At 56.7% G+C, this 14,207-nt stretch overlaps 1 protein-coding gene across 1 annotated transcript in view; it reads left to right on the forward strand.

Annotated features, from left to right (window-relative positions):
• Positions 1-14,207, forward strand: part of DSCAML1 (DS cell adhesion molecule like 1) — a 329,633-nt gene that overhangs the window by 291,638 nt on the left and 23,788 nt on the right. Inside the window, exons 16-19 of the mRNA XM_059707763.1 lie at positions 569-639; positions 4,770-5,010; positions 6,853-6,999; positions 9,110-9,265. Coding sequence (XP_059563746.1) covers positions 569-639; positions 4,770-5,010; positions 6,853-6,999; positions 9,110-9,265 — 615 coding nt within the window. The remainder of the gene's footprint in view (positions 1-568; positions 640-4,769; positions 5,011-6,852; positions 7,000-9,109; positions 9,266-14,207) is intronic.

Below are 14,207 nucleotides of genomic sequence, written 5' to 3' on the forward strand. Positions count from 1 at the left end.
TATCTAGTTTAGTTTTGCCTGTTTTCCAATAGCATGTGTTCATGAAGTCGTAGTTTGTATATTCTTTTTGCGTCCTTGTTTTGATGAATATGTGTATGAGCGTCCGGTTTTAGTACAGCTGTAGCATGCGGGCCTTCTCAGTGCTCTGTGGTATCCCACCTGAGGGCCGTATCGCAGTCTGTCTGTCCATTGCCCTGCAGCTGGGCATCTGCAGTTTACAGTTGGAATGTGAGCACTTGGGTGCTTGTACACGGTTCGTGCATTTCTCTCGGGGACACAAGCAGCTGTAGGATTAGAGAGTCATCAGACGTGCATACGAGTATAAGAGTTCTTGCCACAACACACCCTTGCCCACACTTTGTACTGTCAAACATGAAAAATTACAGAGAATAAGGAGGAAACATAAGCCCCAGATGGTTTCAGGGAACTCACAGGCAGGCTGTCTGCTCTCGTCAGTGAGCATGTCCCTCCCGTCCAGCAGTCCTCCAGCTCAGGGGACAGGAATGGGAGCACAGGGCTCTTCCTCTGGGACTTGACTCGTAACATCGCTCTTCTTCCTCCCCACCAGCCCCTGATGGGCCCCCCGTGGACGTCACCTTGCAGCCAGTGACCTCACAGAGCATCCAAGTGACCTGGAAGGTAAGTGGGGTTGGAGGTATCTCCCTGGAATGCCTCCTGGCCTCCTCCCCGCAGTCCGGGAGGGAAGCCAGCAGGCGGGCTGGTGGTGGTCTCTGACCATGCCCATACTGGCTGTCTGATTGTTTGTTTTGTTGATCCTCACCCAAGGATATTTTTCCATTGATTTTTTTTAAAAAAGAGAGTGGAAAGGAGAGGGAGAGACAGAGAGAGAAACATCGATGTGAGAGAGACACATCGATTGGTTGCCTTCTGCATGCACCCTGACCAGGGCCGCGAACCTGCAACTGAGGTACCAGAATCCACCCTGGGATCCTTCAGTCCACAGGCCGACGCTCTGTCCACTGAGCACACCGGCTAGGGCTTACCCCTGCCTGTTTACTAGTAAACCAGGGAGACTGGAAGGAAGAGCAGAGAGGCTACAGGACCAAGTCCCCACCAATCCCCACTTCCCTCTCCGGTGGAGGCCTGCGCGTGGCATGAAGAACTTGGCAGCGCCACGGAGGGAAGGTGGCTTTCCACCACACTGGACTGTCCTCCAAAGCCCACATGTTGTAAAAAGCCAGGAGTGGGGGCAGGGCTGTGGGTGATGGCAATGGCAGGAGAGCCTCACCCTCTCTCGGCCCTGTGACCAGAGCTGGGCGTTAGGTTGATGCCACCCTCTGTCTTCTCACCATGAGGCCTGGGACAAGGGGCTTGGTCCTGCCAGGCCTCAGTGTCCTCCGCTGTGAACAGCATGAGAATAGCTGGCACATGGAAGAGATTCAGAAGAGCCTAGTAATGTTTTCCCTAAAAAGACTCTGTGTGCGCGTGCGGGTGTACAGGCACACACAGAGAGACACACACACACATACACAGACACACACACACACACACACACACACACACACACACACTGCAACAGAGCCTGGTGCCTTCCCTCCCGAAAGAAATGACCAAGACAAAAGTGGGGGTTCTTGGCGACCAGCCCACCATGTGGATGGCTGGAGCCATGGTTCCCCTCCAGATGCAGATCGGGCTCCAGGGCTTTCCTCGGACACTGGGGGCCGGAGTCTAATCCCCAGGTCTCCTCTGCCTCCTGGCTCTGGACCCACCTTCTGGGAGCGCCCTGAGGAAGCCGGGAGGCGGGGCAGGAATGGGCAAGTATGTAAAACACGGACCCGGGACATTTGGCTACAGCGCTCTGACCTGGAGGTCGATAAAAATTAAGAATCAGATTTACTTCTCCAAAGCCCCATAATGAAAAATAAAATTGATTCGAAAGTTAGAACTTCAGAATGAGCCAGCCCATCAGTAAATTTTGGGCTGACTTTTCAGGGGATTTTTTTAACACCAAGAAACAGATTACTGAAAAATAAAGATTCACTTGAAAGATAAGTCACTTCATTTTAAGACTCTTTCCATGAGATGAATCACCACTGCTTTATGACATAAATTTGCAATCAGCCCTATTGACTTCTTAATGCTTCAGAGAAATATTGTTAAGATTGATTTAAACCCTGAGTGTGCCTGTTTGGGGGATGGGGTGAGTGGGAGGAGAAAGAGAGAGAAGGAAAGAGCGGAGGGAGGCGGGGGTGTGTAGCAGAGTACGCCTGGATGCCTATCCAGGGCCTCTACCAGTCTACACTGGTGTGAGTGAAGGTTGCATGGTGCTGTGTACAGGTGTGTATCGTGAACACACCTATGTCATGAGTTCAGAACAATTATATTAAATTTAAAACTTCATTTTGTTGAGTTAACAGTGAGCTTTAAAATGCAGCTCATTTAAAACATTCATTGAATTAAGAAAACCATGAGGCTGTTTCACTAGCTGGTTTTACTACATTGTTTTTGAGCTCGCTGCTTTTCGCACAATAGAAAGCTGGGCTTCGAACGTGACCTCGTTGTCTTCAAAACCCTGACTCAAGCTGTTTCTACACGCACCGGGGAGGGTGCTGCTGAGGGGGAGGAAGACATTCCCGGGGGCTGGCAATCTGAACCTGTGCGGGAACCCAGTGCACATTCTCAATAGCCTGTAATTAAGTCACGGCCCCTTTCTCCACAATCCGGTCTTGCAAGACCGTTTACCTAAGTGCTCCTCCCATGTTACAGAGGCCCGAAACCATGAACAACACCCCCCCCAAGGGGGTTATCAGTGCTGGCGCCTGGCCAGGCCTTTAGGTGTGGTCTCACAGCCCCCATCCCGACACACGGGGCTTTGGCAAAGCCCGTGAGAGGTCCGGAAGTCTCATCCATCTTTGGGGGACAAAGAAACCAAAGGGTATAAAGGGAGAGCTTCCTCCATATTGGGGGGCTCAGGATTTGGAGAGGAACAGTCTCCCCTGAGTCACTGTACTAGGACGTGCGAAACATCTGACAATAAATGGGTTTTTCCTGTATGTCCAAGTACTCATTCCTCTGTGTTCTCCGGTCGCCTGGTAAACGCTGTAACTGCCCCTCAGCTGGTAGAGGGCGGCCCTCTCCTTTCCATCAGATTCTCTGTGGGTCTAAATGCATCTGGCCGGCGACAGGTGTGGGTGTTTGTATCGCAGGGTCTGGATGTGTGTGTTCATGGTTCTGGGTATGAGGAGATATACTGGGACCGTGTGTGTGTGTGTGTGTGTGTGTGTGTGTGTGTGTGTGTGTGTGTCAGGGTTCAAGCTTGGGGTGAGAATACGTTTTTCCACTCCCCAGACTGATGCCAGTGGAGTTTTCTCCATTCGGCTGGGACCAGGCCTTCACTCCTGCCCACCAGCCAGCACTCTAAGACCCCCCTCCCCCCGCATGGCCTGGCCCATCCCTGTCCCTCCATCTGCAGCTGGCCCTTGGCCAGGAGGTCCAGGGAAACTGCTGCTCCAAGAGGGGCTGGGCTCACGTGAAAGTCAGGACTCCTTTCGCTTGTATAATTTGTACACCATTTTATATGCACACGGCTTCCCCTGTCAACCATGTTTGTGTGTGTAGCTCAGCAGCACTAGGTGTGTTCACAGTGCTGTGCAGCCAACACCACTGTTCATGTGCAGAATTTTCCATCTTCCAAGCGAGACTCCGTCCTCATAACAGTACCTCCCTGCCCACCCACCCCCGATCCTCACAGCCTCCAGTCCACTTCCTGTCTGTGAACTGCCTAGTCTCAGGACCTCGTAGAACTACTTTCACACAAGATTTGTCCTTTGTGTTTGGCTCAGCTCACCAAGCATAATATTTTCAAGATCCACCCATGTTGCAGCCTGTATCAGAAGCCCTTCCCTTCCAGGCTAATATTCCATTGTGTGGATACACCATTACTTACCGGTTCCCCGTCGGTGGACACGCGGCTGCTTCCAGCGTTTGGCTGTTGAGAATGCTGTTGCTGTGAGCATGGGTGCACAGACAGCTGTTTGAGTCCCGGCGTTCGATCCTTTGGGTACCTACCCGACATGGAATTGCCGGATCGATGGCAATTCTAAGTTTAACTGTTGGAGGAAACACCACGCTGTTTCCCACGGTGGCTGCACCAGTTCACATTCCCACCACAGAGCACAGGGGCTCTAACTTCTCTGCGTCCTCAGTAACAATTGTTATCTGCCAGTGTTTTAGAACAGCCAGCTGTGTGTAGTGGAATCTTCAGACTCCTTTTTATTCAGACTCATTGCTCACCTCCTTCTCCATCCGGTTCCTTTTTGTCTGCTGTTCCCTTTCTCCCAGGCCCCTGAACCCGTGCCAAATGATGTCCTTATTCATTCATTCATTCACTCATTCGTTTACCATTCATCCATCATTCATTCATTCAACAAATGTGTATGGAGGACCTACTGCAGGTCAGGCGCCATGCTAGACACTGAGAACAGCAGGAGACAAAACAGACGACATCCCCATCCCCCTGGCACTTGCATTCTAATGTGGACACAGAGCCAAGCCATCAGCACACTATAGAAGGTCAGGTGATGCCAGTGCTGGCGTGAGGCAGGCACAGGGGAGAGGAGGCGGGTCCAAGAGGTCATGGGGTCAGAGCACATGGGGTTGTGTAGCCCTTGCAAGGACTTCGGCTTTCACTCTGAGTGACATGGGTCCGTGGAAGGGTTGGGAGCAGAGGAGTGACATGGCCTGGCTGTGGCTTTAAGAGTGTCGTCTCAGAGTGTCACTGTGTCTGTCTCCCCACCCTGTGCTCGCAGGCGCCCAAGAAGGAGCTACAGAACGGCGTGATCCGGGGCTACCAGATCGGCTACCGGGAGAACAGCCCTGGCAGCAACGGGCAGTACAGCATCGTGGAGATGAAGGCCACCGGGGACAGCGAGGTCTACACCCTGGACAACCTCAAGAAGTTCGCGCAGTACGGGGTGGTGGTCCAGGCCTTCAACAGGGCGGGCACGGGGCCCTCGTCCAGCGAGATCAACGCCACCACCCTGGAGGACGGTGAGGGCACCGGCGGGCCTCGAGGGTGCAGGTCCCGGCCGCAGGCAGAGCCGGGGCTGCCGGACAGGGCGCGGGGCCCTCCCCCCACTGCTGGCCCCATCATGGTCTTGTGGTCCACACAGGCTCCCCGGATCCTCCATCGCCCCGTGCCATCGGCTTCTTGGGAGCTGCTTGGTCTGTTGAGCACCCAGGCGTCTCAGTCCATGGGCGCTCTCTGCATCCCCTGCTATCAGCTCGGCCCCCGAGTCCTGTGGCCTGTCTGAGCACCTTCCTGCACACTCCCCCTCCATGCTTCTCCTCCACCTCCCCTTCCTCCCTCGCCGGGCCCTCCCCCATCTCTCTCCCTGCACTCTTTCCTCCGCACCCGCTGGTTACCCTCTTGCTCCGGAACAAAGCCAGATGCAGGACCAACTGATGTGGAGGCAGGATGCGTGTCGGAGCCCTGCCGGCCAGACACTAAGCTCCCGTCCACCCAGGCCCATGCAGGAATCAGCCAGGCCAGGCGCACCTGCGGCCTCATGGGGCACCGTCTCCCTTGCTCTGGGGAGTGGGGGGCCTGGGCTTCTCAACAGGGAGAGATCAGACTGGGCTGTGGAGTTGTTTGCCAAACAAAGGAGGAGAGGAAAGAAAGTTTCCAGCAGCATTTGCTCAGCAGTTTTTCATACTTAATTAAGGCCCTCGTTAGCCTGTCAGATCCCGATCGTTCCTGGCACTATTAGCGCTCCTCCTGGGGTATTCAAGGGCCCCTGCTCCAGCAATAGTGTCTTTCCCATAATTATATTACCTTCATTTTGTTCAAACGGGCGATCTGTATTAGTTTATTACACTGGGTCCCTAATTACATGGTGCTTATATTTTTACACCTAAGTAATATGAAACAATAATCATTCTCAAAGAGGGTCGTTAGGATGATGTATTATCATTTAAATGCTCATAAAAATTAGAGTTGCCTCTTGTGGGGCAACGGGATCTAATTACCTTCCATCAGCCTGCGCCTCCTCCCTCCCACGGACAGCCCAGCGGCGTGGCCCTCCCTTTGCCCTCCGGCCTCTCGGAGGCCAGCAGGGAGTGCAGTGCCACCACGGTCTGGTCGCCAAGGTGGCGCCTGGGCCTGGGCCCCACGCTCTGTCATCCCAGAGGGCGAGCGCCACAGGGCAACGCAGGAGTGGATCTCAGGTTCGCTCGCAGGCAGCTCTCACGGGAGAGGGTCGAAGGCGGGCGGACCACCCACGTTGGCCTCAGAGAGTTTTTTCCCTCAGTCATCCAAGGCTTGTGGGTGTGTTCGTGTGCAGGGCCAGGCACAGAGGCGCAATGGTCCGGGGGTCCCAGCGGCATCTATAGAAACTCGCTTCCCTCTCACCAGGACTAGTTGAATCCTCCTTCCTTCAGCCTAGCAGGAGGACACAGGTCTCTAGGCCAGCCCTGGCTCAGGCGCCCTGGCCAGGTGACACTGACGAGCTGGCAGCCATGAGGCAAGGCATCAATTGCAGACCCTCCAGGGCCAGCGCGGAGCCTCGGCTGCCCGTCCAGCAGAGGTGGACTCCCTGGGCTGCGGTGCCCACTGCTGAGTCCGGGGGCTCATGCCAGAGATCCTCTCCTTTCCTGGCATTTACCCAGAACCAGGGACATGGCCCCCAAAGAGCAAGGATCCAGGTGCATAAAGACCTCTATTTACCCAAGTCTCCAGGGAAGGAGGCGTGGCTCACTTCCTGGCCCAAACTTGGTTCCGTGAGTCAAGAGGTCCCTCCCTCCCTCACCTGAAGCTCCTGGGGTGGGCAGCCGGCCCCGGGCCTGTGCTCTGCCTCCCTGACCAGCCCTCCGGTTCTCCCCTCGCCCGTGCAGTGCCCAGCCAGCCCCCCGAGAATGTCCGGGCCTTGTCCATCACTTCCGACGTGGCTGTCATCTCCTGGTCGGAGCCCCCACGAAGTACTCTCAATGGCGTCCTCAAAGGCTATCGGGTCATCTTCTGGTCACTGTACATGGACGGGGGTGAGTCTGCGGGAGCGCTGGCCGGGTCTCGGGGTGAGAGGGGCGGGGGTGGGCTCCGCGCTCATGCCCAGTGAGAGCTGAGCATCTTCCCCCCATGCCAAAGGGGAGTGCAGCCCCCTCTTCCCCACGATGATCAGATGATCCGGGGCCACCGCCAGGCACCTTTGGGGCGGGGGGGCAGGAGGGGGGTGCAGTTGTGGGGAGGAGACGCCCGTGGCTCCGGACGGAGTATGTTTGGGAATGACCGGAGGGGTGATGGGGGCATATTTGCTTTTCTAATGTCATGTGTTGACATGAGGCCTCTGGTCATTTGTCAGGGTCCCAGCAGGGGGACAGTTGGCTCACTTAGATGGGGCAATTGAAGAGAGTTTAATGAAGGCACTGCTTTCTGGGGGGGCTTGAGGAGAAGGGGGTGCAGGGAAGGGGGTACCCGAGAGTAGCACCAGCTGGAAGCCCTCCCCATCTGGGCCTGAAGGGGCAAGAGGAGGAGGCGGGTCTGCAGCACCTACAGGAGCCCCCTTGCCCAGGCAGTGAGCATGCATGTGCCCAGGAGCTGGGCGGCACCTGGACAAGGTTAGCCAAGAGCCCATGTGAGCCGGGGCAGGACAACCAAGACAGTGTCCCAGCCTTGGGGTGCCTTCTGCCCCTGGATGCACTGGTCCACACGGGCTTGTGTGGCCCCACAAACACAAGGGGGGCACACACTGGTGGTGAGCAGGAAGTCTGCATCGTGCCCAGAGCACCAGCGTCCCTAACTCTGGGGATACTCTGCGGGGTCACAAAGGGCTGCAGTGAGTTTGCTCCCCAAATGCTGACCCTCTGCCACCGGCCCTGGTGCCTCATTCCTTCCTGGAGGACCTGGGCCTCCCTCACGGCCAGCTCTCTGAGCAGCTCCCTCCCCTTCCCCACCTGGATTCTGCTCCGCCAGACACGCTGCCAATAGGAAGGTCTGTCCCCCCACCCCCCACTCCCTCCACTGTCTCCTCCCAAACTCAGAGGCCTGGAGCTCAGGGTTCGCTCTCAAGGTGTCCCCACTTCTTACGCTGAGGCGGCCTCACGGCTGTGCCGAGTCAGGGAGCGGACAGTCCCTCGCTTTCCAGAACCTGCTTCTCTAGTCCGAGCCTGCAGGCTTCCCCAGCTCAGCCCTCAGGTGAGGGGCCACGGACTCTCTAATCCCCAAGGCCACCTGGGGCGAGGGCTGCACTGCCCGCTTCCTGGTCGTCCTCTGGCTCCGTCCTGGAAGGCCTGCCCTGGTGTCTGACCGCCGGAGAAAGGAGGATCCGGCTGCCCAGGCCTCCCAGGTTCCCCTGAACGGACCCGAGTCCTTTCGGGCTGGGCATCCTCACCCTCTGGACCCTGGCAGCGGCTGGGGATGGTTTGCAGGTGCTTGGCTTCGACACAGCCTGTCCTCGGCCAGTGTCTGGGCCTGTCTTTCTACAAGCCCAGGGGACCCAGTGGGGCTGTCAGCTCCGAAGCCTGGCTCTTTCCCTCCTTCTGTGACCCTGACCCTCCCCGGGGACCCTGGCCCTGAGCTCTCTTCAGAGGCCCCGGGGTTCCCTGCTGAGCAGGGGCCTGGCTCACTGTTGAGAGTCAGGGGGCTGGCCCAGGAGCAGTCCATCCAGCTGCAGCCTGTCACCAGTCACCCCAGGTGGCCACACTGCCTGGGGACATCTGAGAGACCCGGCAGGAAGGCACAGGGCAGCAGGGAGGAACAGCTGCTGACTGCCCGCCTGGCCTAGGCTCCCCTCCAGCCCCGAGCCTCCCCGGTCGGTCCTTCATGTGGAGAGGATTGGGCAGCCCGGGAAACGGGAAACGGGGAGACGGGGAGATGGGAGTGCTGTAACGGGAGGGCACTGAGTTGGATTCGGTGCAAGGTCAGCTGGGCTGAGACCAGGCCAGCATCTGCCCTTCCCCCTGGTGGGGCCACTTGGGGAGAGATGAGGCCTGGAAAGTGCCCCAGGCCTGGCCCCGTGTGCCTTGAGGTAGAGGGTCCCCCCTGAGGCCACGCCCTGCAGTGGAAGCTGGAGCCCCGGAAGCCAGCGGAGGGTGGCAGCGGGGGCCCCCGGTGGCCGGCTGTGCCGCCTGCAGAGGCCGCCTTCTCGCTCAGCAGAGTGGGGCGAGATGCAGAACATCACGACCACGCGGGAGCGTGTGGAGCTGCGGGGCCTGGAGAAGTTCACCAACTACAGCGTGCAGGTGCTGGCCTTCACGCAGGCGGGCGACGGCGTGCGCAGCGGCGTGCTGCACATCCAGACCAAGGAGGACGGTGAGTGTCTCGCTGCCCCAGGCAGGCTCCCGGGGCGGCTGCTGAGAGCACCCTGAGCCGCCCCACTGCCCGCCCCACTGCCCACCCCACTGTCTGCTGTTCACCCCACTGCCCACCCCACTGCCCATGCCACTGCCAGCCCCACTGCCCACCCCACTGCCTGCTGTTCACCCCACTGCCCATCCCACTGCCTGCTGTTCACCCCACTGCCCGCCCCACTGCCCACCCCACTGCCCATGCCACTGCCAGCCCCACTGCCCACCCCACTGCCAACCCCATTACCTGCTGTTCACCCCACTGCCCACCCCATTACCTGCTGTTCACCCCACTGCCCGCCCCATTGCCTGCTGTTCAACCCACTGCCCACCCCACTGCCCATGCCACTGCCCGCCCCACTGCCCACCCCACTGCCTGCTGTTCACCCCACTGCCTGCCCCACTGCCCACCCCACTGCCCGCCCCACTGCCCACACCACTGCCTGCTGTTCACCCCACTGCCTGCCCCACTGCCCACCCCACTGCCCGCCCCACTGCTCGCCCTCTGCCCGCCCTGCCCAAGGAGAGAGGCGGGAGCAGAGCCGTCCTCTCTCCGTCCCTGGGAGGCCAGGGCCCTGCTTTGGGAGAAGCAGCCCACAGTGGTGGTGAGATGCCCCCGACTCCTAAGGAAACAGAAGCAACCGCCCCTACCCCCAGCACTAGGCCAGGAGCAGATATGCTCTCCTCCCTCGCCCACCGGCACCCTTTTGCAGCACCTGCTCCCTGCAATGGTCACCTGATTCTCTGGACACAGACGGCTGGGCTGAGGGGAGCAGGAGCATCACCCACGCATCGTGGGTTAGGGACTTGGCGGTCGCCCTGCAGAGGCCCCAGCTGGGGAGGGGCGGCATGTGCCTCCGTGGGGTCAGGGCAGTGGTTCTCAGACGTGGCTGCACGTTAGAATCACCTGGGAATCTTTAAAATCCTGATTTCTGGGCCTCATCCTCCGGAAATTCTGTTTCTTCGTTATGGGATGGGGCCACAACATTAGTAACAAAGAAACAGAATTTCCGGAGGATGAGGCCCAGAAATCAGGATTTTAAAAAGATTCCCAGGTGATTCTAATGGGTTAGGGTCTCGAGCCCTCTCCGGGGCCGGAAATGGAGGGAAACCTGAAATAAGGAGCCAAGACTCAAGGCGGAGAAACAAGCGAGGGCGTGGGGGAGGCTGGGAGCTGAGTCAGTCCGGAGAGAACAGACCTGGGGAAGGCCCGCCTTCCATCCGCGACCCAAGCTGCAAGCTCGCCGCCCCCAAACCCGTGGCTTCGGAGCCAGGGGCTGTGTTCTCAGGAGCGCTGGCTTACGTGAGACATCCTGGTGCTCTGGTTCCCTCCCACAGCCTCAGCTTCTCGGTCTCGGGTCAGCCCGTGCAGTTTGCCAGAGGTGCTGAAGGGACTGGAGGAGTTGGGAAAAGGACGGGCTGGGAGTGGTGGTGAAGTTCCGGAGCAGCAGGGGCTCAGGGGCCAGACCCGTTCCAGCTCAGCATAATGCCCCCCCTTCCCACACCCCTTCCTTTCCATCAGATCAGCCCCTCCCCACCTTCAGCTCTGAGCAATCAGATATTTTCCAACCTCCTGCCCTGCTCTTCCTGTCACCACGCCCCCCATCCGGGCCTCCTGGGACAGCTCCAGGCAGAGCCACCTGCTCTTGTGTGGAGGCTGAGCAGGGATGTGCTCACAGCTCCATCCAGGATCAGGGCCACACACAGGCCACCTCTGGAAGTGAACCCTGGGCCCCCGACTTCCTGCATTCCACCCTCGGGCAGTGCCTGAGCCATAAGCACCTGCGAGCGTTTAACTGACCCAGGTGAGGCCCATTAGGGAGCCCAGAAGCCAGGGAGCACCAACCCTCCTGCAGGGAGCTTTCAACCTCGGGTCTGGAGCTGCCTCAGAGCCACACACAGAGGTACCCACAGGCAGGGCGAGGCCTGGGGCAGCAGAGACACACACATAGGTGCCCGCGGGCAGCAGAGCCACACATAGGTGCCCACAGGCAGGGCGAGGCCACAGGCAGCAGAGCCACACACAGGTGCCCACGGGCAGCAGAGCCACACACAGGTGCCCACAGGCAGGGCGAGGCCCCAGGCAGCAGAGCCACACACAGAAGTGCCCACGGGCAGGCCAAGGCCCCAGGCAGCAGAGCCACACACAGAAGTGCCCACAGGCAGAGCAAGGCCCCGGGCAGCAGCGTCCTGGAGGGAAAGGGCCAGTCCTGTCACTTACTGGCGAGTCACTCAAACGTGCCAAACCCTAGCTTCCTCGTGATAAAGTGGGGACACATTGTAAGAAACAAGTGAGCTGTAAAATCCCCTCACATGTCAGGTGTGAGCACATGCAGTTGTGCTAAGGTTGCCGCGGTGCTGACAATGAGTGACCGCGGCAGTAGGTCCAGGTGCCCCTCGGGAAGTGGTGTCCCCAGGGGGGCCGAGGCTGGAGGAACCCACTGCCCCACTGCCCACCCCACTGAGGTCAGATGAGGCCTCATCCAGAACGTGGTCAGATCTCGCATGTGTGTGCTATGTGGCCATAGGTGAGACGTGAGCTTCCCAGCAGCCCTATGGGGTAGGCATTATTTCTTTTTTTAAAATATATTTTTATTGATTTCAGAGAGGAAGGGAGAGGGAGAGAGAGGTAGAAACATCAATGATGAGAGAGAATCATTGATCGCCTGCCTCCTGCACGCCCCACACTGGGTATCGAGCCCACAACCCTCAGATCTTTAACTGAGGAAGAGTCTTTTCTAGCCCCAGGTTTTAACTGTGGAGGAGTGTAGGGCACTAATGACAGGAAGGAGGTGGGAGGAATGAGAAGTAGTGTCAGGGAGGCCTGTGAGAGCCTGTGGGCATCTGGGCAGAAACTAGGAAGGAGTGTGCTGGGGCGGGCAGGGAGGAGGAGGGAAGAGGAGGCCGGCCTTAGAGAAGCACGCCAGAGGGCTTCCATGCCGCAGAGGTGGGCCAGATAACCCAAACCCACTCTGCCCCTTGCTGCGCACACTGTCAAGTCTGGGTGAAATCGTGTGTAAAACACCTGCTTGGAGGCATCACGTGCCTGGCAGGAGAGTGAGGAGTTACTGGGCCAGCATCCGAGGGAGAATGGGAGCCCAGAAGGGAAGCCTGGCATTTGGAACAGCTTTCCCCGGGAGACATTTGCTGAATCTGGAGGCAGCTGCTGAGCATCGGAGCAGCAGTAGGAAGACATGAGCTGGAGGCCAGGGCCCGCCAGGGCATGGAGGTCTGCCTGGCAAACCCCTCACTCTGAGTTAAGACCATGCAGGACAGGATTAAAAGGGGCCAAAAGCAGACAGCTCAGCGCCAAATCATCTCAGTCAAGGACGTTCTAGTGAAGCAACCCTAGGTTGCTAGTGCCCCAAATTGCAGGTACCTGTCAGAAACAAACATGAATTCTCTCTTTAGGAAAATTACATCACCTGAGACCTCAAATTAGTTCTACAAACAATTATACAAATACTGTGCCTGGCATACAATAAAAAAATAATACATAAGAATAATGTAAACAAAAGCCAGTAGGAAAAAAATAGACAAAAGAAACAGACCCACAGGACTCCAAACAAAGGTGTGTTTTTTAATCAAATATGGACTTTCAACTAATTATTTGTACTATACTAATAAAAGGGTAATATGATAATTAGACTGAATAGACCGAACATCTTCTGGACAAAGCCATGGTGGTGGGGGCCAAGGCAGAGGCAGTTAGGGGCGATCAGGCAGGCAGACATATGGTTAGGGGCGATTAGGCTGGCAGGGGAGAGCAGTTAGGGGCATAAAGCAGGCAGGCAGAGGGGTTAGGTCAGCCGTGGGCAAACTACGGCCCGCGGGCCGGATCCAGCCCGTTTGAAATGAATAAAACTAAAAAAAATAAAAGACTATACCCTTTTATGTAATGATGTTTACTTTGAATTTATATTAGTTCACACAAACACTCCATCCATGCTTTTGTTCCGGCCCTCCGGTCCAGTTTAAGAACCCATTGTGGCCCTCGAATCAAAAAGTTTGCCCACCCCTGGGTTAGGGGCAATGAGTCAGGCAGGCAGAGGTGATTAGGGGCGATGAAGCAGGCAGGCAGATGGGTTAGGGGCGAACAGGCAGGCAGGCAGGTGAGTGGTTAGGAGCCAACAGTCCCAAATTGCAAGAGGGATGTCCAACTGCCAGCAGTTGGACATCACCCAAGGGGTTCCAGATTGGAGAGGGTGCAGGCTGGGCTGAGGGACACCCACCCCCATCGTGTACAAATTCCATGCACCAGGCCTCTAGTTCTTAATAAGAGTGAAATTTTAAGAGAATTGGAAACTCTCAATTATAAAATCTAGAAACAAAAAGTACTAATACCTAAAATCAAAAACTCAATAGATAAGTTAAAATAAATGAGACACTGTTAAAGAGATAACTAGTGAACTGGAAGATAGGTAAGAAGAAAATGCCCTCAGATGAGTACTGGAAAAAAAAAAAAAGTGAGGATCTGTTTACAAGAAATAGGAAAAAATAATGTGAGCGGGTGGGCAGACAATATGGCCACTCCATCCGTGCTGCCCAGTTCCACCACATCGTCCCACAGGCCAATTCCACCTCTGCCAGGGGAGCACGGAAAGACAAATGAATGGAAAATAAAAGCAAGTAAGACATAGAGCAGCGATTTTCAAACTTGGCTGTACATACAAATCACTTGGGGACCATGTTAAAACTCAGATTCTGTGTTAGTGGGTACAGGGTGAAACCTGAGATTTTGAATTTTTAACATGCTCCCGGGTGATGCTGCTGCTGATCCGTGGAACACATTCGGAATATAAAGGTCACGGAGGATGCAAGGAGATATTCCAAAGAAGAGGAGAAAGACAGTGGGGCAGAAGATAAAATGTCTGAAACTGTTGAAAGATATCAAGCCACAAATGCAA

The sequence above is a fragment of the Myotis daubentonii genome, chromosome 9 (genome assembly GCF_963259705.1).
Source record: "Myotis daubentonii chromosome 9, mMyoDau2.1, whole genome shotgun sequence".
Lineage (NCBI taxonomy): Eukaryota > Metazoa > Chordata > Mammalia > Chiroptera > Vespertilionidae > Myotis > Myotis daubentonii.